The 24552-nt window shown below is 54.9% G+C and overlaps 1 protein-coding gene across 2 annotated transcripts in view; it reads left to right on the forward strand.

Annotated features, from left to right (window-relative positions):
* The first annotated feature begins 481 nt into the window (after positions 1-481).
* The window catches only part of RBPMS2 (RNA binding protein, mRNA processing factor 2), a 29595-nt gene continuing 5524 nt past the window's right edge, over positions 482-24552 (forward strand). For both annotated transcript variants that reach the window (XM_086471598.1, XM_086471597.1), the window contains exons 1-6: positions 482-560; positions 14627-14704; positions 15377-15415; positions 15998-16060; positions 17663-17813; positions 18486-18634. In XM_086471598.1, the coding sequence (XP_086327724.1) occupies positions 501-560; positions 14627-14704; positions 15377-15415; positions 15998-16060; positions 17663-17813; positions 18486-18634 (540 nt within the window). In that variant the 5' untranslated portion in view covers positions 482-500. The remainder of the gene's footprint in view (positions 561-14626; positions 14705-15376; positions 15416-15997; positions 16061-17662; positions 17814-18485; positions 18635-24552) is intronic.

The following is a 24552-nucleotide window of genomic DNA, read 5'->3' on the forward strand; positions in this document are numbered from 1 at the left end:
AAAGTTCATCAAAGTTGAGAAAGTTTTTCGTGGAAAGGAGGGGGAAAACAAATATTAAAATAACTCGAACTCAACCAAAAAAAAAAAAAAAAAAAAGCTCCGCACCCCCCCGGGGGGGGCGGGCCGGGCCGGGATTGGCGGCGGGCGGCCCGGGGGCGGCCCCGGGCAGGGGGGGCGGGGGCGGGCGGGTCCCGGCCCCGCCGCTCGGTGCGCGGCGGCGGCACCGGGAGCGGCGGCGGGGGCTGGGGCTGGGGCGCGTCGGCCCCGCAGCTGCGGCTCGTTGCGCTCCGCTCGGCCCCGCTCCGCCCGGCCCGGCCCTTAACAGCGGCGCCGTCCCGGGACGCCGCATGTGAGCCGGGAGGGTAACGCCGCCCCGCACCGCCCCGCACCGCCCCCGCGCACCGGCACCGCACCGGCACCCCGGCCCGGCCCCGCGGAGCTCCGGAGCAGCCGGCACCATCCTCCCCGCCCCGTCCGCCCCCCTACCCCGGCACCCCACCATGAGCAACCTCAACAAGGACACCGAGCATACCAACGGGAGCGGCAACGTCGAGGAGGAGGTGGGCACCGGGAAAGGGCACGGCGGGGCTGGAGCACCGGTGCTGCGGGGAACCGGGGATGGGGCGTCGGGGATGGAGCCCGGCGGTGTCGGGGAGCCAGGGATGCGGCACCGGGGCGTCGGGGAACCGGGGACAGAGCGCAGCGCCGAGGACACGGCGTCGGGGCTGGAGCACCGGGTCGTTGGGGGACCCAAGACGGGATGCGGGGGCTGCCCCGGGCTGGGGAGCCGAGGCCGGGCCGTGGGAGCCGCAGGACGGAGGTGGCGGGGAGCCGGAGCGCCGGGGCTGGAGCACCCCGGGCAGGGCGCTGGGAGAGGGTCTCGGGGTGGGAGCCCCGCGGGCCATCCCGGGGAAGGGGTAGGGGCTGGATCGCGGCTGGGGGACGGGCAGGGTGAGCCCCGGCTGCTGGCTGGGAGCCCCCTCATCAGCCTGGTGTCCCTGTAGCCCTGCGGGGCAGGGGACTGGCAGGTCCCTGCTCTGTCTAGCCTAGCCAGTGCCTGTGGGTACGGTATCCTGTCCCCAAGCCCCTGTGGCTGGAGGGTACCAGGCTCTTGTATCCAGGCACTGCTCTGCCCGTATGGGCTGCTAGGGACACACTTGGACCACGGTGGTGGAGACCTTGTCCCCCTCCCCATGTGCCCGCAGCCTGGTTGGGCAGCTCACAGCCCTCCAGCCCCTGCCAGCAGTCCCCTTCCCCTGGACGGCCATCACAAGCCAGAGCCTGGGTGCTGCCGGACTCTGCCCTGAGAGGGCTCGCGAGGGTCGCTTGTCTTGTAGCCACACTCCGAAGCCAAGCTTGCAGCCCTGCACGTTTGCACGCTGGCTGTTGGAGCCGCTGGCTGGGTGGTAGCATCACTGCTAGTGCAGCGCCTCTCTTGCTGCACCCCTCGAGCAGGCGTTGGTGCAGTGGGTTGCCAGCTGCCCTCCATCTTGGAGAGGGCACTGGAAAAACGCCTGGCCTCGGTAGCGTTTTGCTGCAGTCCTCAGCGCCTGGCCCTCGAGACCAGGGAGGTGCTCTGCCCCCTCCCCTCGCTCTCCTCCAGCGCGCCGTGCGCTCGCGCCGCCGCAACATGGCGCCTGGCTTGCTCTGCCACCCACCGGGGCTGGACAGTCCCCGTGCACCAGCTGTCTTGGGGCCATCGTGCCCACTGGTCTTCAGCCCTGGTGTGGGGGGACCTGGGTAATGGGGTGGAATGGATTGCCATGCGGCAGCCGTAGCATTTTTCTTCCCTGTGCGGTGCAGGGCTTAGGTGATGTGATGGGGTGTGGATGTGATGCTGCTGGTGACACTTCCCAGCCTCACTGGGTGGCACTGGTGTAGATGGGTAGAGAGACAGAGCACCTGGGGCCCTGTGCCGCTTCCCCGGTGCGGGAGGCTTGGTACCAGGGGGTTTTGTGGGCTGTGCACGCATGTGCAGAAGACTCAATGCAGCTCCTTGATCCAATTATTCACTGGCCTGCAAAGCTCCATGGGGTTGATGCTGCTTGGTGCATCCCAGTGGCGTTGCTCCGGCTGGGCTGGTGCCTCGTGGGTGATGGCCAGGTGAGCTCTTGGTGCTGGGGCAGAGCTGGCCTGTTGCCCGCTGCTGGGTGATGGTTTGGCAAAGTGGGTGCTGAAAGCTATTGCATTTCGGGAGCCTGGAGATCCTAGCCCTTTAGGGAGGCTGGTCCTCCCCGGAGTGATGCTTGGTGGCTGGAAAACTGAGTTAAAGACTGCATCCCTGGGGAATGGGGCAGGGGTTGAACAGAAGAGGCTCCTGTTCTCCATCATGTTGCCTCCGTGTGTGTGTGGGGATGGTCCAGTCCACCCTGCTAGATGGTCTGCAGCCTCGCTGGGTGCATTATTTACTCTAGGTGGCCCTGCTTTGGCAGGAGGGATGGACTAGATGATCTTTCGAGGTCCCTTCCAACCCCTAACATTCTGTGAGTCTGTGATTTGTCACCCTGAACCCAGGGGTGCAGCAAAGGACCAACCACCCTGGAGGTGGCTGAAGATGCTTGGGAGGTGGTGGGCTGGGGGTGGGGGGTGTCCCCATCCCTGGTGGGGTTGCTGTTGGAAAGCCCTCTCTCTGCCAGGGTCCGTCACAAATAGCACTGTTGGTGGCAAGCTGCTAGTTGAGCTCTGTGGTGGCCGCTCTCAGCCTGTGGGAGCCCTCTGAACGCCTGATTTTCCTGTGCTGCGTCCTGGCTGACCAGGAGCCGTTCCTCACCACAAAAGCAGCTAATGGTGGCACACGGAGTGACCTTGTGTTCAAGGTCCCAGCATAGTCTGGTGGTCTTAATTATCCCACATCCCACCCAAATTCTTGCCCAGAGCTCCCCTTGATATAGGGCAATAAATATGTTTAGTGCGAAGTGGAATCCTTCAGTCCCAACGTACGCAGGAGGGTGTGCTGGAATATCTTCCCACACTGTGTGGGTAACGCTGCCAGATCCTGGTGCTGCAGACAGCCCTCCACTCCACCCCCTCCTGTGAGCCTCCTTTGCCGCCTCCCCGAGCATTTGCAGAAGGGCGCCGTGTGCCCCAGATGCAGTGGGACGAAGCTCCCGCATTCAGCCTTTCCCTTTATCTTATCTGCAAGCCCCTGGATCTCACAGCCGCTTCCTGCCCGGTGACATGCAGAGGACAGGAATGCCTCTCGCTCCTCTCGAGGTCGTTAACGGGAATGTTAAACAAACAGGGCCTAATGTCAGTCCCTGCTGTTCCTCACCAGACACCTCCCCAAACTCGATCCCTCCCCACTTGCTGCTATCTTCTGTTTAGTTTTCCAGGCAGCCGCCAGTCTGTGTGACAGCATATGTCCCAGCACTGCTGAGGGGTAGTGCAAGACAGGCAGCTGCCTAGGTGCTGCACACCCCTGTTGCAGGCAGAGCTTCTTCTGGCACTGGAGAAGCTTGCTTACCATGGACACTGGGTGTTGTGTTCATGGCCGTATTGCAATGAGGACCCTGTGTGTTCACCCTGCTGGCTTGGGTGTCTGATGCTGAAGTGTTGCTTCTGCTCTGGAAGTTCATCCTTGCTCTCCCAGGAGGTCACTGGAAAGTTGTAGGTCCATGGGGAGTGTGGGAAATCTGGAGCTGGCTGTCTAGATGTCCAAAGCAGGTGGCTGAAGTCTGTGGTTGGTCCCGTGTGTCCTCTTGGCCCCTTCCCTTCCCTTGGCTGATCTCAAGGGCCTGCTTGCAGCTCCATGGGTGGTGGCTGCTGTTGTTATGGTGGAGCTTGGACATTATAGACTACTGAATGTGGAAAGCATCAAATGTGAGGTTGTGCTGGGTTGGCAGAACCCAGATGAGGACCAGGAGAAGCTACCTGGCCAAGCTTTGCTAGGAGAGGATCATCTTCCCTGTTGATCCATGGCAAGGCTGTGGTGTTACCCATTAGAGTTGGAAAATGCCCTGTTAGGGGAGGCAGAAGGCTCTCGGCTCCCAGACAGCCTCCTCAGTAGTGAGTACTTCATCCCTGGCCTTTCTTGGCTGTTGCATGCCGGGGCTGCCAGAACCACCCAGGAATGCCACTGGTGAGCAGCCTGTGTTATGTGCTGGATGTCTGTAGCACTTCATGGACTGGTGCCAGGCATCTCTTGATTTCTGTAATCTCTGCTTGAGTGGACCTAGATACCTCTTGCGTGCATGGATTCTAGCGCTCTGACTTGAAACAAATAAGGTTAATATATTTTCTGAAGTCAAATGACTCTGGGATGTTGCTCTTTGCTACGAAGAACTTGAGGGTGGTAGTTATGGTCACCACTTGCTAATCTTCTTGTACTTGCTCTGGCTGAACCAGGATGGTGCTTCAGAGCAGTTTTCAGGGATCATAAAAGTCCTCGCAATGTTAGATGCAGCCTTCTGTTAGTGACAGATTGTTGGCTGAGCAAATACCCTTAAGTCACCATGCACACAGAGGTTCTGGGAACTGATGTGTTCCCAGACCTCCTTTTGGTCTATCAGTAAGTTGCTCTTACTGGGGGAGGGATGCGGGAGTCTCCCCATTATCTCCTTATGTCCTGGTAAATACTCTGTGCTCTGTGAAAACCCTGTAAAGAATGTTCTCCTTTCTTGCTTTTTCAAATCTAAGTTTTCTAGACATGAGTTTAAGTTGCTTTGAGCATCAATATCCCAATTAGTCCTCATGCTGCCTGGCTGTGCAGCTGGTCTAGTAAATGAGACCCAGCTTCAGAAATGAGTCTTCCTCCTTGGCTGATCTGAGGAGTTGCTGAGCAGAGCTTTCCCTACTTAACCTCAAAAAGAAGGAGTTTCTGGCGGTGCCTGCAGAAGTTATGAAGGGCCAAACCCAAAGGCTCCCTGCCTAGCAAGGGACTCTGCTTTTCCCTCACCAAGTAGGAAGGATGCCCTTGGAGATGTCTGGAAGGGTAGCTAAGAGTGGTTCAGGCTTTGCTGTCCTTCCTTATGCCTCTGCTAGAGGAACTGGCACTGTGGGAAGTCAAGTATGACTCTTGCTGGAACTGGTACGGAAGGCTTTTGGAGACAAAAGATGCTTTGGGTTTGCTGGTCTTGGCCATGTCAAGTCATGAAGACTTTGCTCCTTGGACCATGGACTAATGCTTCTGCCTGTCCTGGACCTCAGAGTACCTGAAGTAAAGGCTTTGCGTTAAGCCCCACCAGCACGTGAGATTGGAAGTGAGGTGGTCAGCACCTTCTCTCCAGGAGTACCAGGCACTAGCTGGGACCCAGTACCCTTCTCAGATCTGGAGGTAAGCAGTCTCAAAAGTGTGTTCCCAGGGATCCCTGTACATCATAGGCCACCCCCGGAGCAGGAAAGTACCTTCTGCAGCAACAGCCACCACTACATGAGGACAGCTCATGTGGCAGAGGCTGTAAGTAGAAAGAATTCATTTGCATTTTAAGACCCATGTGCCACATGGGATGGCTGAAACTGAATTCTTCCTGTGTGTCCAGTCCTGCAAAGTTGGGCCTGGTGCGGGAGTAGGGTGGTGGGATGCAGCCCCAGCACTGGAGCTGCCAAACCTGGGCCATGCTGAGGTGCGTCAGCATAGCTGTGATCCCAAGCCAACCCAGCATGTCTGAGGAGGAGGGACCCTGGGGCAGGCAGTGGAACCAGCACTGTGAGGAGATGCTTGGCAGAAGCAGATGCTGCAGGCTTGGCAAGGACACTTTGACCACTGCACAGTGGGGTCATGGTGTGGTTGAGAGGCTACCTGTCCCAGGGCCTGCTCAGCCCCAACAGAGGGGTGTTGTGATGCTTTGGACAATAGCTGGATGGCAGGTGAGTGTGGAGTTAGGGGCTTAAGCAAGGTCTAGGCTCTTCTTGGTGTGTCTGGGGTGGTGAGGCTTTCTTTGGCCCCAGAGCTCACTCACTGGCTCTTGCTTGGAGATGTGAGCAGGGGTAGTGCCAAGGCTTGCTCTGTCCATCTGTCTAGTGAACATAATCTCCTGCACCTAGTCCTGTGGACAGGGACAAGGTGACCTCTGCTGTGTGCCCTATGGGAAGGAACAGTCTTGAGCCCAGCTGGCCAACTGGTATCCTGTGGCAGGGCAGGGTGGCAGAGCATAGGTAGGAGATCCTGCCTCCAGCCAGCGCAGTAGCTGCTGGGGTGGGTTTCTCTAGAGGACAGTTGCACACGACTGCTGTGCTGGCCTTGCACATTGCTCTCCTTGATCACTGAGTCCAAGCTTACTTGGCCGCAGCCTGTGGTTGCTGGAAACCCAAGGACCCAGTAGGGCAGTCTTACCCACGTGGAGGATCTCCAGTCCTGCTGCATAGCCCAGAAGAGGCTGTGGAAATGTTGCACCCCCTAGTTTGGGGTCGTACATTCCCTCCTGTGCTGTGAAGGACATGGTGATGGGTTCTTGCATTAGTGTGGCCTTGATAAGTGGGTGTGTGTCAGAAGGGGCCTGGGGATGTGTGTCCCTCCCACCTGCTTTCAACGGCAGAAGGCTAGTGTTTGCCTCAAAGTGGCAACCTAGTGTGTCACCTATAGCAGTGGCTTGAAGTGCAGAGTGAGCTATGGACTTGAAGAGAGCACCCAGCTCCTCTGGGAGGTACTGGAGGAGGGGAGGAAACATCACCTCCTGGGGTTTCACTGCCTGCAGTAGGATGCTGGTGGGGAGCTGGCTGGGACATGGTCTGATTGTGGTGGGGGCCTTAAAGCTTGGGCTGTGTGTCATATCCATTCTTGCTACACACGCTGCCCTGCTCCCCAGACTCACCTTCTGGGCTGGTGGTCTTACCTCTGCCTTGCCCCCTATATTGTACAGGCTGGGTGCTTGCCTCGGGTCTTGTGGGGAGAGTGCCCGGTGGTATGAAGGGAGATCAGGGCATGATGCAGGCTAGGGTTGGCATTTCTGGTCCAGTTTTGGGTGGCACAGCCACTCCTCACTGTCTGGTGGCCCTGTCTTGTCAAGAGCTGGATTGATGCAATGGTGGCTTAGTCCTTTGTGTGCTTGTTTTCCTACTGGTGTCCCCAAAGGTCTCCCTGTCTTTGGGGTGACACTTCGATAACCACTGTCAGCAGTGGAGAGCTGCTGCAAACTTTCAGCTTGCTATCACTTGGGTTTTGCTTGCTGTTGGGCTGTGGATGTACCAGGCATGTTCCACGGGGCTGTGGCATGGCCATTAGTGTGCTGCCCTGTCATGGGTTGAGGCTGGGCCGGCCACTAGCGAATGACAGACGCTCTCTACTAACCCCTCTCCCCTCCCAAAAGGGAAAAGGAGAGAGAACAGGAGAGAGACACTTTACGGTTTGGAAAAGAAAACTGAAACAGCTTTAATGAAACAGTAACAATAAAAGAAAAGATAATAATAAGGAAATAATGAAATATATACAATATGTACGAATAGATACAAACCCAATACCGAACCCAGCTCCCCCACCCTGATGACGCTATGTCACCACCACGCTGCAGGGCTGGCACTGGGGCAGTCCCAGGCTGGAACTGGATGCAGGAGCTGGACTCAGGCACTGGATTCAGGGACACACGGATCGGGATTGACGACAGAAGAACAGACAGAGTCCTCCCCAGGTGTCGGCCATTGAAGAAGAGAGGTTGACTGTCGCGATCCCTCAGCTTTATACTGACCATGACATCTATGGGATGGAACACTCTGTGGGTCAGGTTTGGGTCACCTGTCCGGTTCGCTCCTCCCTGCAGGGGCGACCTTTTTCGTGCTTGTGACCCTTTTCACTCCCGGCACCTCAACACGGAGCACAAGATCTAGCAGTGACCTTGGTCGCTATAAGAACAAGTATGAGCAAGGGCCTCTCTGCACACCGTTCCGTGGTACTGACTGTAAACATTGGCCTTATCACCGCTGGAAGCCATCACTGTCTGGAAAAACATGCTGTTGATTTCAGAAAGTGCCGTTAGTTAGAGGAGAGTTAACTGAAAAGTTAAAGCACTAAAACAGAATTAGTTCTGGTTTAGCCCAAACCAGGACATGCTCCCAATCAGGTTGATTTGAGAAGAGCTTAGTGTGCCTCTCTGGGTGCGTCCTGGCTCTGGGCAGAGGAGGCATAGGACTGAAAAGTGCCCAGGAATTGCCTTGTGGCAGGGCAAAGCAGAAATAGATGTACTTGCGTAAGGACCTGAGGTGAGAATGTACCTTGTGAGGGTCCTGCATCCAGACCTCTGCTTAGGGCAGAGGCCAGCAGGAACTTGTCTCCCTCTGTCTCCTGAACTCGTCTCCCTCTGTGTCTCCTGTCAGGAGAACAAACGCCTGGGTGTGGGCAGGAGGAGCTGGTCTGCAGCAGGTTTACCTGGTGCGAGAGCTGTCCCAGTGGGTGAAGTCCATGGCTCCAGCTAATGGTGAAAGGTGTCTGTAGGTCCCTGAGCATCAGAGGGTGGCAGATGTGCTGCTGGGTCTCTGGAGCCAGGGGCTTAGTGCAGTGGGCAGTGTAGAGCAAGCATGGATGCGAGCGTCCTTCAGCATTTTGGCTGTGATACTTGTGCGTGTCTCCTAGCTTAGCAGACCTCTTGGCAAGGTGGAAGGCTGTGATGGCATCCTGAGGGTGCTCAACCAGCATCTCCCTGAGCTGTGGAACTGCTGCGTTGGGACAGTGATCTCTTGAGATCCTGCAGAGACAGGGGAGATGGGACTTGACAGCTGGGAGCAGGGGGGAGTCTCCATTGCAGGGCTGCACCAGCAGCACTTCCTCTGCTGGGGCTGCAGGCTATTCTTGGGGGCTGCCCCGTTGTGCCTGGACTTATCAGCTCCCATGTGCTTCCTGCTCCCCCATGCAGGGGCTGGTGCCTCTCCCTGCTTCCCCCTCGCTCGAATGCCTTCCTGCCCTGACCGCAGGGGCAGCTGAGCCCCATTGACATCCCCCTGCCTGACATGGGGGAAGAGCAATGCTGGGAGGGGCTGATCCAGCTATAAGCAGTGTCACATGTGAAACATCCCAGCCCTGGGGACAAAATGCTTGTGCGCTTGGGCTTGCTTGTGGTCAGCCCGCCATCCTCCCCTGCGGGTGAGCAGGATGTTGGTCCTTGGGTGCCTTTCGTGCAAAAGGCTGATTTCAGAGGGAAATGCCTGAAACCCTCCTTGCTTCAAGTGCTGGGGGAAGTTCAAGGCCCTCTTTCTGCTCTGGGGATGGGTGGACATCTTTCCAGTGTAGGGGGGATGCCCTGCAGATGTGGTTGCTCAGGGCTTCTTGGCTGGAGCAGCTGCTGGTCTGATCCTGCATGGGGGCTCAGCGCTACACTGTCTGCTGGCCCTGTGAGCTGCCTGAGGACATCAGAGCTCTGCCAGCGCTGAAGTTGCAAGCAGGCAGCCAGCTCTTGCAGCCTCTGGGCTGTTGAGCCCTGCTGGTGGGGGGGAAACTGAGGCACAGAGCAGTGAAGGAGCCTGTTAGCCAGCCCCTTCCCCTTGGGAGGCGTGCTCCATGGTGTTGAGGCTGCCCTGCTTTCCTGCCAGGCTGTCCCTAGCACAGGCCAGCCATCTTTCTCCCCCAGTTTTCTCCTCTCCTGTGTTTCCTGTGTGTTTGATGTGCTGAGGAGCAAAACTGCCCAGGACTGAGTCCACCCAGTGCAGTGGCAGGAACCCTGCAGCCCCGCGTCCTGTATGGGGCAGTGAGATAGGGGTGCTGGCCCGTTTTTAAGCCTCAAGGCTGGGCTTCCGAGTGTTTCTCTCCATGCAGCTCTGGTTCTTGAGCTTGCCTCCCTGCCTTTCTCTGCTGTGCCTTATAAGTCCCGGCTCCCAGGGCAGCAGTCAGCCTTGCTGCATTCCAGCAGCCTCACGTCAAGTGGCCTGAGCTGCCTCGTGGTGGCCAGGGCTCTGTACCCCTTGCTGCTCTGCTGGGATGCTCTCCCCTGGGAAGAGCTGTAGCCCATGTGCCTGAGCTGCTGGGACCTCAGGGTGGCTGCCGGGAGCAGGGACAGCCTTTGGGATGCTGCAGCAGAGCTTGTCCCTGTCCTCAGCAGGACAGCGCTGGGCTCCCTTCTGCTGGTGGCATGGGAAGAAGGCTCGGTGGGCATATTGGTGTGAATGAGTGGGAGATGGCTTGTTTCCAGGAAAAAATGGCATGTAGCTGGGGGTGGCTTCCTGGAGAGGGGGGACATCCAGTGGCACAGTGTGGGTGAGACACTGAGCACATTCCTGCTGTAGCTGTCCTCAGATATCTGCTAACCACTGGTGGTAAAGGCTTGTGTTCTAGCACAGTTTTGGGGGGTTGGAGTGGCCATGGCTGTGCAAAAGCAGGACTGTGGGTAATGCGGCTAAAGGGCTGATCGTGCAGAAGGGGAGGGTCAGCCTCGCCGGCCTCTGGAAGGATTCGGAGCAGTCTCTTAACAAAAGCCCAGTGCTGGAGACCTACCAGAGCAGCCTCGCTGGAGGTGGGTACTTGTGCCTTTGCATGTAATGTCTTTGACATAACTTGTCCCTTGCTGGGCTGCAGGGCAGTGTCTGGCTCCGCTTGGGACTCCCTCTCAAGAGCTCTTACTTAAAAGCAGACATGGCCAGGAGATGTGGATGTTGTAAGACCCATGCTGACCTCTTGGCAGTTCTGGAGCTGTGGTAGGAAGAGGCAGGTGTTGCTGCTTGGCTTCTTTAAGTCCTTGGTGCTGAGTACCTGGCTGTGCTTGCACTCGGTGTGTGTCTCTTCCGGGAGACACAGCTGTGTAAGGACTGCTTTAGAGCCACCGAGGACTCAAGCACTAAATGGGTTTGTCCTTGTCCCTCCCTCCTCCTGTGTGGGAAGCTATGCTGGGTTCCTCCTCTCTAAGGGATGGCCTAGATGGTCTTGTCCCTCCTGGCACAAATCCTGTTTTCCATGGCCCTCCTCCATCTCAGCTGGGTGTTTGGACTGGGGACATCCCCAGAGGGGGCAGGGATGGGGAAGGAAAAGCGTTTTCTGCACAGCCTCTAGTGGCGTGACCCTGTTGTGCTGTCCTAGGTGAGAGCTCCTCCCTGCTTCTCTGTGTGTGTGTCCAGTTGAGATCAGCCATCCTGGGTGAGATTGTTCTCATCTGGTGTCGCCTCTCAAGAGGCTGGTAGTGGAATCTAAGAGCGAGAATAAGGGTAAGGTATTCCTGGAGATCTGCTGCTGTATCTTCTCCAAGCTTTTGCTGAACATGCAGTTTGGCCCAGGCAGTTCCTCATCTAGCCCTGGATGTTTGGTTTTTTTTTTTGTTCTCTGGCTTTTCTAGGTGCTCTGTGGGGAGGCTGAATATCTACATGGATCCAGCATTTGATGGCAGGGAGTTGAAGCAGGGCAAATACATTTAAGCAGAAGCTTACCCTGTCTTGGCATGTTGAGTGCAGGGGCTGGAAGCCTGGATTCATCAGCCCTGGGTAGTCCTGGTGGCCCTCTCAAAGCCTGTAGAACTTGGGCTGCAAAGGAGTGACTGGGGAGTCCCAGTTTGGTTAATTCACTGCAAGATGCTTGTCCAGACCCTGTTGTCTTCATCTACGATTTCCTCTCTTTGAGAGCAGGGGGAAGAGGCTGGACCAGGGCTGCCTAAGTGCACAATATACTCAGACTGGCAAGTTGCCTCCTGTTTTTCTTCTGTGGGATAACCCAGATCTCCTTTGCTTTCTGTTTGTTGCTGATCCCATGTTTACATCTGGTCTCAGAAGCAATCTCCCTCTGGCTTGCCTCACTCTGTCCCTTGAATGTATCTCTCTGGTCTGTCACCAGCCTCACCTTCCCTTCCCTGAATAACTTGGTCTCACTTTCCCCTTACCCTTTTCTAGATCACTCATGGATCTGCTGAATTGCAGAGATCTTGGAAAACCAACTACTTGGTCTCGTGGCTTCTAACAAGCTCTTCTGAGACTTTCCTTAGTCTGTCTTGAGACCCTTGGGCAAACCTTGTTTAAAGATGCTAGCTGGTGGCTTTTGGGACTGCCCAACTTTATTTGGGGCAATGCTAGCCCTTGGCAGATGGTGTAGGTTGGCTGGGATCCCCTTTCCAATGCTATGTATGGTGGCAGTCTGGACCTGGAGGCCAGGGGAAGCTTTTGGCCTGTGAGAGAAGGCCTCTTGCTGCCATCCCTGGCAGCAACTTATGGGGCTGGCATTAGGAGCTTGTTACCTCCGACAAAGAGCTTTCCTAGGCACCTGCGTTGCTCTTTTCAGGCTGTTGTAAGGGCTCAGAGTAGCTGACTTCCCCTTCCCTGAGCAACATGCATCTTCCATTCTGTCACGCCTGTCGCAAGGACTTACTGAGAGACACATCATGGGACCATTTAGAGACCCAACAGGGATGCAGATTTCTATCTGCTTGGAAGAAACATCCATTCTGTGGTCTGAGCACACTCTGATCCTGAAATATTGAAAAGGGATGGTGCTTTCACATGGCTGAGGCACATGTGTGCCACCACACTCTGCACAGTCCTCCCCTGCAAGAGATGGCCTTGCGTCTTCTGGGAATGCACGGCAGGCACTCCATGTAGCTCACGCTGAAGCGCAGGCGCCAAAGTCTTCGAGGCAGCCAGCAGACCAAGGGACAGTGCCATTGCCTGCTCTGTTTGGGCATGAGGTGGCCCTTGAGTGACGCATCGAAGCATCACATAAGGGGCTGGGCTGGGTGAGGAGACTGTAGGGCTGAGCCTGGGCATGGAAAGTGTTTCTGGAGTGCTCCAGATAGCATCCTGCTTCCCTAGGCAGGGCGAAGCAAAAGCTGGGGTGTGTGGTAGGGCCATCCATACTGAGGGATCAGGGGAGGGGAGGGGAAGGGTTCCAGTGTTGGAGGGAAGGATGCTCTGTGATGGTGTTCTGCAGCAGTCTTGAGATGTGCCAGGCTGGAGAAGGGCTCTGCACACTAATGGGGAGTGGTACCAGCCCACCGGGGTGTTCACTGGCTGTCGGCAGCCCTTAGTCTCACCATGCATGGAGAGCAAGAGGGGCAGAGAGCCCCAAGACTTTCATGATCGCCGTCCATCCTGCAGGGCTTAATCTGCCCCCTGAGTTGATGTGAAGGGTGTCTCTCTGGGAGGACTTTCTTGGGCCCACGAGTACAAGGAGGTGTGTGTTTTCTCCTGTAAACAGAAGAAACTTCCCTGCTTGGAGGAGTCTGACTCTGGCTGCACCCAAAGAGTTAAAGGGTGCAGAGGCTGTGCTGCACACTCCTGTGTTTTCAGGTGGCCACTGTCTCCAGCCCAGAAGCAGGGCAAGCATGTGCTGCTTGTTTTGATGGCAAAAGAGGTTTGAAGAAGTGTCAGATACAACTCACTTTGGGGAAGGGGAAATAGCTGAGCAAAAACTAAAATGTGGGAGCAGAGTGCTTCTGCCCTGCAAAGGTCATGAGGTCACTCCAGACTGGAAACAGGCCAGGAGACGGGCTGTGGCTTACAGCCCCTGATCCTGGTGTGTGTTTTGCAGCTCAAAAGCATCTGATGCTGTTTGGTGCCATTCTGAGCATTTGGGCAACAGTGCTGTCCCATGACCTTCTTGTGGCTTGTTTGGGACTGGCTTGGTGGGTGGCATCCCCATGCATCCCCCAAGTGAGGAACACAGAGCTCCATCTCCTTCCCAGTCTTCTGTCTTCCCTTGCCTATCTGTCAGTGCTGGCCGAGCTGTGCTTGTGGTCACCCGGTCCTTGTTAATGATGACTGGTGTCTTGGTGACCTCTGTTGTGCATAACTTCCCTTTCCAGCTCTGTGCTGATTTAAAAGAAGTCTTGGCTGCTTCATCATGCTGCTTCCTATGGAAACAGGCTGATGGCCAATGTCTCCCAGTGCAGGGAGAACGTGGCCATGATGGACTGTTGAGCAGAGTTCTCGTTCTCTCAGGCCACAAGCTTTCAGCACTGTTTCTTCCTGGCTATTCATGTGAACTGTTACAGATCATTTCAACAGACTATTGAAATCTTCCTCTGGTACTGTGTTTTTGCTTATACATGCTGAGTGCTTTTGGACCTGGTGTGTGACTCCTACAGCTTGGAAAGAGCAGTAGCCTACCCAGGCTTGGTACAGCACAGCTGGCTTTTGGCTGGGCACAATAGAACAAACAGTAAGAGCTGTTTTGGGAGCAACTTCTGAAGGGTTTGATGTGTGTTGGTGAAGGAGCTGGGATGGGCCCAAAAATAATTCTCAGTGATGTTCTGGGGCTTTTGCAAGTCAAAAAATGTGAGTATAGCAGTGAGGTATTTTTCAAAATTGAGGGCTGTGTTTGAATCGATGGCTGAAATAAAGTGCCAGTATAGGCTAAGGAAAGGAGATCTAGTGTATGATCTGTAGAAAGAGCTAGAGATTCATCTGGGGTTTTTACTTGTCTCTTTTGGACCTTTGATATCTGTCAAACTCTGTGTTAGTGCTTTTGGCAGTATATGGTCTAGCAGTCTTCTCAAGTTTGTCATCAAGGTCCAGTCAGACTGGGGCTGGTGTCCATGCCCTAATCAACCCAGACTAGTCTGCTAGAGACTGAATTTTTGTAAATGTCTAAATCCTGTGTGCCAGGGAGGAAAGGACTGGGTGTATTTTACCCTGGACAATGCTCCTCTAATGTAGGGAAAGGACAGTGCCTGCAAGGCCACCTTTGGTGCAAGGTGTCCTACTCTTATTGCACCTAGCTTCTGAACTGTGCTCTGTACTTTCACTTTGGTACTAAGCATCTCCTTTCAGTAGACCTCATTGACCTCTCTCCTAGGTACGGACACTGTTTGTCAGTGGTCTTCCTGTGGATATCAAGCCCAGAGAGCTCTACCTACTTTTCCGACCATTTAAGGTAAGAAGGTCTTCAGATTTGACCTTTGGTGGGAAAGATGCTGTCTTGTGGCCAACCTTGCAGCAAAGATCCCTATCAGAGGGGAAGCAAGGATGAAATGGGAAGGTAGGCCTTCTGTGAAAGCTTGGGGAACCTGGTATGAAACCAGCATGGTATCCATGGCTTGTACTCAGCTGGGTAACTTCCCCTCACGCCTGTTGTTGAAATCATGCTGTCTCCAAGCTCAATGAAGGTTGCTTGGTCATCCCTGCTGCCCAACTGGACCAACCCTTCCTTGTGGATGTGTCCTGATCCTCCTAACTGTCCCTCCTTCACCGGATCACTGTGTAGGCTGTCCTTGGAAGTGGGGTTCCTTTGTTTGCACTCCTCTAGCACATGGTGCTCTGTGCTCTCTAGGCACTAGCCAGGCAGGGTGCTTATCTTAGTTGCTTGATGAAGAGCTAGAAAATGGGAGTTCTTCCCAAAGGGCCAGGATGGACTAGCCAAGATACCTGCTCTGCCCTTAGTCTAATCTCTGTCTTCTCTATTGGTGGGAAAGAAGTGTAACTGCTCCTGCTGCAAACCCTGCCTTATGAAGGGTTTGGTGCTACAGGAACTCCTGGAGCTGTCACATCATGTCTCAGTTGTGGCTTGACTCCTTCAGGAACCTGACACTGACTTACTTTCTTGCAGGGTTATGAAGGGTCACTGATCAAGCTAACTTCAAAGCAGGTACCTCCTTCCAGCTTGGCTACTTTTTTTGCTTTTTCTAGAAAACTAGACACGCCAGGAGGGGAGGGGGGGACAGATACCATTTCACTATGTAAAGTGTTGTCTGTGTTCAGCACCATGTATACAGCTGGGTTCTGCTCACTCCCACTGTCCTCGTGGCCCCGAGCTTTCAGCATGTGCTGAATGTCCACATATTGTCTATTGCTGCCCACGGCCATGTGGCTGGGTGAGAGCTGATGCTTCTGCCTCAAACCCTGTGCTGTCAGAAACCTTCCCCAGCCCCATCCTAACCAAAGCAGTAGTTCTCCTTGTGGGCAACGGGTACCCTTGCTGGGGGCTACCAGGGTGACCAGTGCCCCCATATGTATGAATGTCAAAGCATTTTGGTGTGGTGGGAGCAGACACGGAGCAGGAATCTTGGGCTAATGACCCAAGACCCTTCAAGCTCTGCTTGAAGGCCTTCTGTAGCTTTAGATGGTGTCTTCGACTTGCTGTAAGCTCTCTGGGGCAGAGGGGGTGGCAGGGTTGTCTATGAGGAGGTAGAAGAGGCTTCCAAACTGAAATCAGCATTATTTCTTTTAGCCAGTTGGTTTTGTGACATTTGACAGCCGAGCTGGTGCTGAAGCAGCAAAGAACGCCTTGAATGTGAGTACCCAATGTGCTGGGAGGCGCCAGGGTGGGCTGGGGGTCGTACACACTGCTGTACTTAGACCTGAAGCTGTGGGCTTAGAGTGATGTTTGGCTTGTCCATAGCATAGGAAGGGTCAGAGTGTCTCAGCTGTGCCCTTGAGTCTGGAAGCTAAGTGGCCCTGCAGCATCCCACCAGGAAGCAGGAGAGCTGTTTAAGCCTGATATCAGCCTAAACAAGTGGATGCAGACTGTCCCATGCTTAGACTAGGTGTAGTTTCTGACCACTGGAAGGCTGCTGCAGGGCCTCTGAGTGTGGGAAAAGAACAGCTACTTCTCTTCTTGACTCAGCATGCACCTCCATACTCAACAGTTGGCCTCTGATAACAGGATCCAGACTGTGGATCCTTTTCCTCTTCCATTAAGTGCTCCCCCCTATATGGGGAAGAGTTGTGGACTGAGGGACTGCCCCCCGCCTTGTTCAAATGAGCATGGATTATCTATGTGTTTTGATGTGTAGCCAGAGCTACTCTTGAAGGAGCTTTTCCGCCTTCTGTCATCGCTGAGCACTGAGGTGGGGGCTCATCCTAGCTTGGCTTGGCCTACCTGAAGCAGGCAGGTCTTCTCTGGGGATCCAGTCCTTAGCAAAGAGATAAGGGAGGTGTTGGGGGCTCCCAGGCATATGCAGGCCGGGGTGATACCCAGTTGACACCCTGTAATGCTGTAATGAGGCATGCAGAGCTCAACTTGTGTTTAGCATCAGCTTTTTGAGGCTCTATGTCAGGCTCACAGGGGTATGTGGGTAGTGAAGCAGGCTTATAGCAAAGCTGGTTTGTTGTCTGACTGTAGAACTTGCTTGGTGATAGCAGCCTTGTTAAAGCCTCACTTACCAAATGCCCTGATGAAAATCGTGTGGCAGTTCTGCAGAGCAGGTCCTTGTCCTGGACTCTGGCCTGCCAGGACCTCTGCAGCCAGAAGGTACCTACTTCAGAAAGGAAGGAAACCAGCCTTTCCATGCTGCTGCTTCCATGGCAGGGCATGAGGCACGGTCAAAGCTGTCTGGTAAGGGTTCTTTAGCAGATCCACAGCATTTCCAAAATGCTGCAGCTCAAGTAAAAGACTTGAGGATGGTCAACATGGCAGGTATACCCAAAATGATCTCCATCCCATGTGGACCTGCAGAAGTTAGTGGAATCCAGGCAGCAGGATGTGCTGATCTGGTTCTGGTCTGCTGTAGACCTTGCTTTGGGCACTGGGGCATGTGCTGGTGTCTCTGCCCAGGCTGGCAGAGCTCCAGTATAGATGGGATTACCCCAGCTCCAGTAGACCGGTCTTTCCTGACCAGGGCTGGTAGCCATCACAGCTATGCTGGTTGGTGAAGTGCACATAAGGAGCAAAACTGTCCCCCTCCTGTTGGAAGCAGTGGTCCTAGGCCAGCTAAACATACAAATACAAGCATGTGGGAGCTTGTGTCGCAGTGAGGTGACAAAAATCTGGGCATGTGACTGCAGTGTGATGGCCTTGGTTCCCTGATTGGGCTTTGCTTTGTGAATAGACACAGCCTGTGATTGGACTGGAAACTTCACCTCTGAGAGATTCCTGTGCTTTCTTCTGTGACAGGGCATCCGCTTCGACCCAGAGAACCCCCAGACCTTGCGGTTAGAGTTTGCAAAAGCCAACACAAAAATGGCCAAGAGCAAGCTGATGGCTACACCAAACCCCACCAATATCCACCCCGCCTTGGGCGCACACTTCATTGCACGGGACCCCTGTGAGTATGCTGGGAGGGACTTTGAGCTTGCAGCTGGTCCAACCTGGGAGATGCCCAACCCTGGGTATGTTGCCAGGGTGGAAAGGAAACCATACCCATGTGTGCTCTGGCTGAAATCTGCCTGGTGTGGGAAGGCCAGCATGTTAGGGCTGCAGGAGAATAACAGACATCTGGTAAGGCTTCTGGCCAACACTAGAAATGTTGGGAGTGCAGAGTTGGTTTTGGTAGCTTAAGGGATACCATAAGTCACTTAAACCACTCCTAGGTGTGAAGCAGAAAGGATGAGTCCTGTGCCATGCACCCTCAGTGTAGCCTGTTGGGTTGAGCAGCCCTGCTGAGGCTTGTTGGGCAGCCTGTAGCGTGGTGCTGAGAGCCCTGACTCCTGTCCTGCCACCCTGTGGCACCAGCCCTGTGCTGTGTCTGTGAACTAGCTTGCCCAAAGCCCGTGTGGGGTGCTGAGCAGTGTGATGGAGTGTGTTCCTGGCCTCTCTTGGCAAGGCTGGGAGGCTGGAGGAGCAGCTGGTCACAGATGCCACAGGGGTGCTATATTTTATACCTCACCGAGATGGCAGCACAAAGCTTTAGTTTGGATTGGAAATCCAGGGCCTGTCCCTGAAACAGGCTGTTGTGGCCAGCTACTGAGATGCTGTCACCTTTCCTCCTCCTGTCTAGATGACCTGACTGGAGCGGCTCTTATTCCAGCGTCCCCAGAAGCATGGGCTCCCTACCCACTGTACACCACGGAGCTAACCCCTGCCATCCCCCATGCCGCCTTCACATACCCAGCAGCCGCCGCTGCGGCCGCTGCTCTTCACGCTCAGGTGAGTCGCTCCCTGTGTCTTGTGCCAGAAACTGGGCTCTCCTCTCTCCCCTGCCCTGGTGTTTGCTCCTGTGGGTCTCTGCTTGGCTGGTTCGACCCTGGCCTCTGCACCTTGGCTCCTGGGCAAAGCCTCCTCCTGGCTGAAGTGCCTGGAGGGCCCCCCAGCCCTGAGAAAATTGCAGGGGAGAGGTCTACGTGGCCGAGAGCAGTCAGAGCTGGATGATGGTTTCTGACCCTGCAGGTCCAGCCTACTTCCCTGCAAGAGGCAGGCAGGTGGGAGAAAGTCAGGACTCAAGTTCTGTCTGGCTTTGCCCATCTCTGTGGCTGGAGAACCATGTTGTGGGACTGTTGGGAGGAAACACTACCTGCCAGCAAGTAAAATAGCTACAAAATGTCCTCCTTGAAGTCACAGCGAAGGCAATAGGCTTAGCTCAGTGCTGAAGTAAGGGGCTCAGCTGGGCCAAGTGAGTCAAATACTTTTGAAGCTGGAGGAGGATGTCCTGCAGGAGATGAGCGATCAGAGCCTTGCCACAGCGAGGAACTCTGATGGGGCAGTGGTGCTAGCCACCCTGCATGCAGGCTAGAGAGAGTCACTATGTGTACGAGCCTCTGGAAACACTGGTGGTGGTGCAACCAGCTGCCTGGTGTCCCAGGATATGCCTGCTGACAGCTGGAGGTGTAGGGATGCCTGTACTGGTCTGAAACTGGAATGCTTTAATGTACTGAGACCAACACCCCTGCTGAGCATGGAGTCCCTGAAACCATGGAAAGGCAAAGGGAAAGCCAAAATAGAAGTGTCCTAATTCCAGGCTAAGGTTTGGAACACTCGTGTGGGAGAGCCTGGAGCCCCTGTCCCTGCCCTGCTTGGTGTTACCAGTCAGCTGTGCTCTGCCTGCTTTGGTCTCTGCTCCTGTAGTAGTGCCATGGGGGACTAGGGCAGTGGGACTCTGGGCTCAGACCTCAGAGCATTTGGGCTCTCTGCCCTGCTGAGCAGGGTGTTTAGCTCCACTCTGCCCTGCTTAAATTGAGAGGATGAAGAGCCATGTTCCCTCATCTTGTCCACTTGGCTGACAGTCAGCTCAGTTGGCTTCCCGCAAGCATCTTGACTGTAACTGCCCAGCTTCAACCCAAGCTTTTTTCCCAAACGCAGTATGGAGGCAGTGGAAGGTATGCAAGCTCCTGGCCTGTGTAGGCTTGTCTGTCCTGCCCCTCACACACCTGCAGGCCTCTGCTGCTTTTGACCTTTACTGGTGAGCTTGTGTTGGGCTGAAGCTCTTGCAGGGTAGGCAAGAAGTATGTGGCGCCCAGGGCAGGACAAGGCATTGGCTTGTTCTTCCAAGGGCCTCCAGAGCCAGGCTGGTCCTTCACTGGGGCAGGGTTGTACTTGCTTTGTTATTGATGGTGCCCACAACTACAGGAGTGCGCTCTGCTCCTGCACAGCCCAGGAGAGCAGATGTCTTCCTACACACAAGGGGCAGGGAAAGGGTGGTGGAGCTGAGAGCTGTTGCTGGTTGAATTGCCCCTACGAGGGAGAACCAGGAAATAAACTCCTCTGGCCTGGCTGAGGTGGTTAAGGGAGGTAAAACCATTACTGCAGTTCCTTCAAGGATGATCATCGGTGACTGTAATGGTTAGACACCAAAACTTTATGGTGCATGGTAGGGGAGGAAAAACTCCACTCTACTGAAGTGCAAGGTGTCAAGGTGGCCCTCAGCCAGATCTTCTCCCTCTGGGGTCTTAGTTCCTGCCCTCCAATTGGCAAGTTACTATCTTTCAAAGAGGTCTCCTGGCCTGAAGAATGACCCGGAGGCTCCAGAGAGCTCCCTGTATAGGTAGAACTCCCTGCCCAAGGAGGTCCGTAAGTGGTAACATGCCCCTAAGCCTTAGGGAGCCAGTGTAGCCCCTCCAGGCCCGTGGCCATGGCCGGACCCAGCTCTCTTCTGAAGAGCATCTGGGCTGGGTGAGCAGTTACAGCTGCTCCTTGCTGTGTTGTGCTTGAGCCGGTGGTGACCTCGCAGGGAGACATTCTGGTGCAGTGTATGTTACCAATAAAGTTTTATGGGGTTAAACATTACTCAGGCTGGCAGCTCTAAGCTGCCTTGTCTCTAAGCTGGAGCCCTCTCCCTTGCAGAGCCGAGGCAGGGTGGAGTGAGTCAGTGAGATGACTTTTGCTCACAAACTGGGCTAAAAGCTGTAACCTTAGCCTTGGTGTACTGAGCCCTCTGCTCTCACTGGTAGGGGCTGGTTCGCTGGGGTGGTGGGCACATGGGTTATTCTCCAGGACAGCTGCTGTTCCTCCTGAGACTGGTGTTGGCTGGAGGATGTTCATGGGGATGGCCAGAGTCATAGCAGCTCCATAGCAATCAGTCCTGAAGCAGGCATGAAGTTGAAGGCTGTAGCTAAACTGAGAGCTTGATGGAAAAGAATTAAACCTGAAGTGCTCGTCCTCTTGCAGCTATGTGTTCAAGTCTAGTAGCAAGTGGGAGAGGAGGTGGCTGCCCTCTGTGATGCACCCGTGCAACCTCCTGAAGAGCTGCCCAGAGGGCTGGCAGGAGTGGCGAGGCACAGGAGACGGTGCGAGGCTGGCCTGGCCTCAGCTCGCACACTGGGAGCCATCGGTAAGCTGCTTGTAGATGAGACTGGCGGCTGCTGCTCCCTGAGCTGCCGTGCCTTGGTGATGCTCCTGGCAGGCACCAGGCTGCTATACGTGTGGCTGTGGCCTGACCCTGCACAGCTAAGAGCCTCTACCTGTGGGGACTCCACTGACTTTAAGATTGTCCCATCTGCCTTCCCTCCTTCCCACCCTCTCTCAAATCCCTCCTTTGATGTCCCTAGTGAACTCCAGCCATGATGCCAGCGCAGGCTAGCCCTGAAGCTCAGAGCTGTCCCTGGAGATGGGACACCCTAGTGATGCCTTTTTGCAGCTAGTGGAGTGGCTGTACTACAGCTCCATTCCTAGAAGTGTTAAGCATGATGGCAGCCACGTCTGGAAAGACTGGTAAGGTAACCATCTCTCCTCCAAGGTGCACCATGGGATTTGCAAGCTTCTGCCCATCTCTGTAGCCCGTATCTCCTTGGCAACCCAGTGCATGGGCCTCACGCTACCCACCCACCAGAGCCTGGGGAATGAGATACCAGGCCTTCTTTCTAACCCACATCTCCAACTTGGCAGCACATGACATGGCGCACACAGCATGGCACCATCTTACATCAACTCCTCCCAGCTGAGCCAGGCTCAGCCAGGTCCTGCTGGTGGGAAGGGAGCAGCCCGGTTGAGCCAGGGCAGGCACAACCCTGTCGCTTGGCGTGAAAGAAACCTGGTTTCTCCCCAACCACGACCCTTCGAGGGCAACCAGAAATACACCTTGACCTCACTCCTGGCACACGGTGGGGGAGGTGAGTGACATGATAGTGATAGCACACAACTAAATTCTAGTGGGCACGTTAGACAACAGCACTTACCGGTCACTTTGTTCCAGAATTGCATACCGGGACAGACCCTGCCCTTAATCATGGGTCTAATCTCACCTCTTTCCTCTCCAGTTACTGGAAACAGAGCAAGTTCCTACCTGGAGCTTGGCTTCTCTCTTGCAACCTGAAATCACAGGCAGGACACAGGTTTTGTGAGTTGTAATGAAGGGAATTGGCAGCCTGGGAGAGATGGGAGTGGTGTAGGAAACTGGGAGCTTGGGAAGAGGGAAGATGGCCTGGCCTGGGACTTGTTGGTAGGGAGGATGGTTGCTGTGTCAGCTCTAACTGAAGGAACTGAGTCCTGGCTCACTACTCCTTGCAGTGGTTCTGGGTAGACTTTTTTCCTCTGTGTGGTGGTGATTTGGGGAAGAGTCATCAAAGATGCAGCCTCAGGTCTGCCTTTGGTCTTGGAAGACTCTAGGGTGCAAAGATGTGCAGAGTTGGTCTCCTGGGAAGATGGGGAGAGCTCAACACAAGCGTAGAAACAGTGATACAGCTTGTGGTGTTCTGCTTGGACCTGGTGCACATTTTCATCTGTTGCTTGTGTGATGGAGTTGGGATACATTGAGTCTCTGATGTGAAACTACTTGTTTTGGAGCGCCTCTAAGCCAGGCTCTGAGTGGGCAGTAGGAGACATCTGGGGCTATCAATGTGGCTGGAGCTCTTCTGCAAAGAGATGCTTCCAGTTGTGGTAGCACCCCTGAGGGCAGGACTCTCCTATGGACAGGACTTGCCCTGGAAAGCAGGGGCTGGATACGGGACTGCTTCATAAGAACATGGGTGAGGCTGGTGGTGGTTTACCAAACAGTGCTTGTAGGATGCTAGGCTGATGTGTTGGGTACCCAGAGCCCAGAAGAGTGTCTGTGGTAGATTCTTCCGAGTCAGGGAGTGAGTCATGGACCGAAACATCAGATTCCAGTCCTTTTAGGGGTGGGCTGACCAAGGTGCCCTCAGAGCACCCACATGGCTGCTGCTGGCAGCAGCCTTGTCTGGAGGCATTGAGGAGATGGTGGGCCTCTGAAGGTGGGATCTGTCCAAGCGAGTGGTGGGTGGAAGGAGCAGTCCTGGATTGTGGCTATGGAGTGGTGCAAGAGGCCCAGCAGGACCCTGAGGCTTCCCAGCACTGAGTTGAGGCAGAGCCCATTGATGGAAAGAGAGGTCAGTGCCCCCAGAAAACCTTTTCCCTCTTGTTTGCTGCCTAGGCTGGATCTTCTGAGTGGTGGCTGCTGTTGAGGATGGACATGAGGCAGATCCTAGTGGCTGTGATCTGGTGCTGGCCCTAGAGAAGTGGGAGTGTGGGGAAGATCTGCTGGGGTAGGCTCAGGTGCTGTGCTTCTCCTTGAGTATTGCCTTCTGTTGTGATGCTGCTGTTCCTTGGGCGTGTGACCACCTGGGTGCCACCAGCCTGGCTAAGCCCTGGAGCACCAAGCAATGGCCACCATGGTGGATCTGCTGGACAATAGGGATCCTGCCTTTGTGCACCACTGAGCTCTGGACTCACTTCATGGTCTCATCTGCAAAATCTCCTGAACTTCACGTTGAGGCAGCTAAACTCTGACAGACCCTCCCTGGGATGGGAGGCTGGAGACAGTGACAGATTTTCTGTGCCTAATAACTTTTTGCCTGGTTTTTGGGGGTGTTGTGTAGGACTTTCCAGGATTATTTTTCTGGGCAATCTCCATGGTTCCTGCAGGTGTGAAGCAGTCTTCAAGACCTTCATAGTTGTGGTGTCTTTCTAAACTCCAGTGACTTAGAGCTAGCGTGGCTGACCAAGCAGCCCTGAGCAAGCTCTCCCCAAGCCAGCTGTTTCCTCCTAGCCAGAGAAAAGCAGGCAGGAGATGCTCTTAGCTCCTCCAGGTACCTGCTCAGCAGCTAGTCTTGCTAAATCACACCTAATGAGTGAACTGGACTGAGATGCCACCAGAAGTGACTTCTGACCTGTGGCCAGTACTGGCTCTCCCTGGCTAGCTCAACCCAAAGCAAAGCAGCATAACTCGCTTCCACTCTGGGACAAGGAGAAATGCTTGTTTGCTGTGGTCTGCAAGACGGGTATGTCTCCATGAGCTGTAGCATAAGCTCCCTCAAGGCCCAGAGGGGTGCAAGGCATTGGATGGATGCCTGCTAAAACACTCCTTTAAAGCAACAGGATGGATCAGTGCCTGTTGTCTTCTGCATGCTCCTTAACATGGTATGAGATGATGTGCTGATCCTCTAGCTCTCCCTTGCCATAGCTGCCTGGGGAGATGTCTGTGCTCGATCCAACTGCAGCAAGGTTTTCTTGTGGGCTGAGCCACTTGCAAGTGTTTGGATGCTCATCTCCTCAACCCAGCCCCCTGAAGGACCCTGGAAGTGGGTGGCTTGGGTGAAGTGCCTGCTGCTGAGACTGGAAGTATGTGTCTAGAGAGCACTAATGGATTATGTTAGTGCCTTGTGGATGCACCTTTGCAG

This window comes from Leptosomus discolor, chromosome 11, assembly GCF_034619465.1.
Source record: "Leptosomus discolor isolate bLepDis1 chromosome 11, bLepDis1.hap2, whole genome shotgun sequence".
Taxonomy (NCBI): domain Eukaryota; kingdom Metazoa; phylum Chordata; class Aves; order Leptosomiformes; family Leptosomidae; genus Leptosomus; species Leptosomus discolor.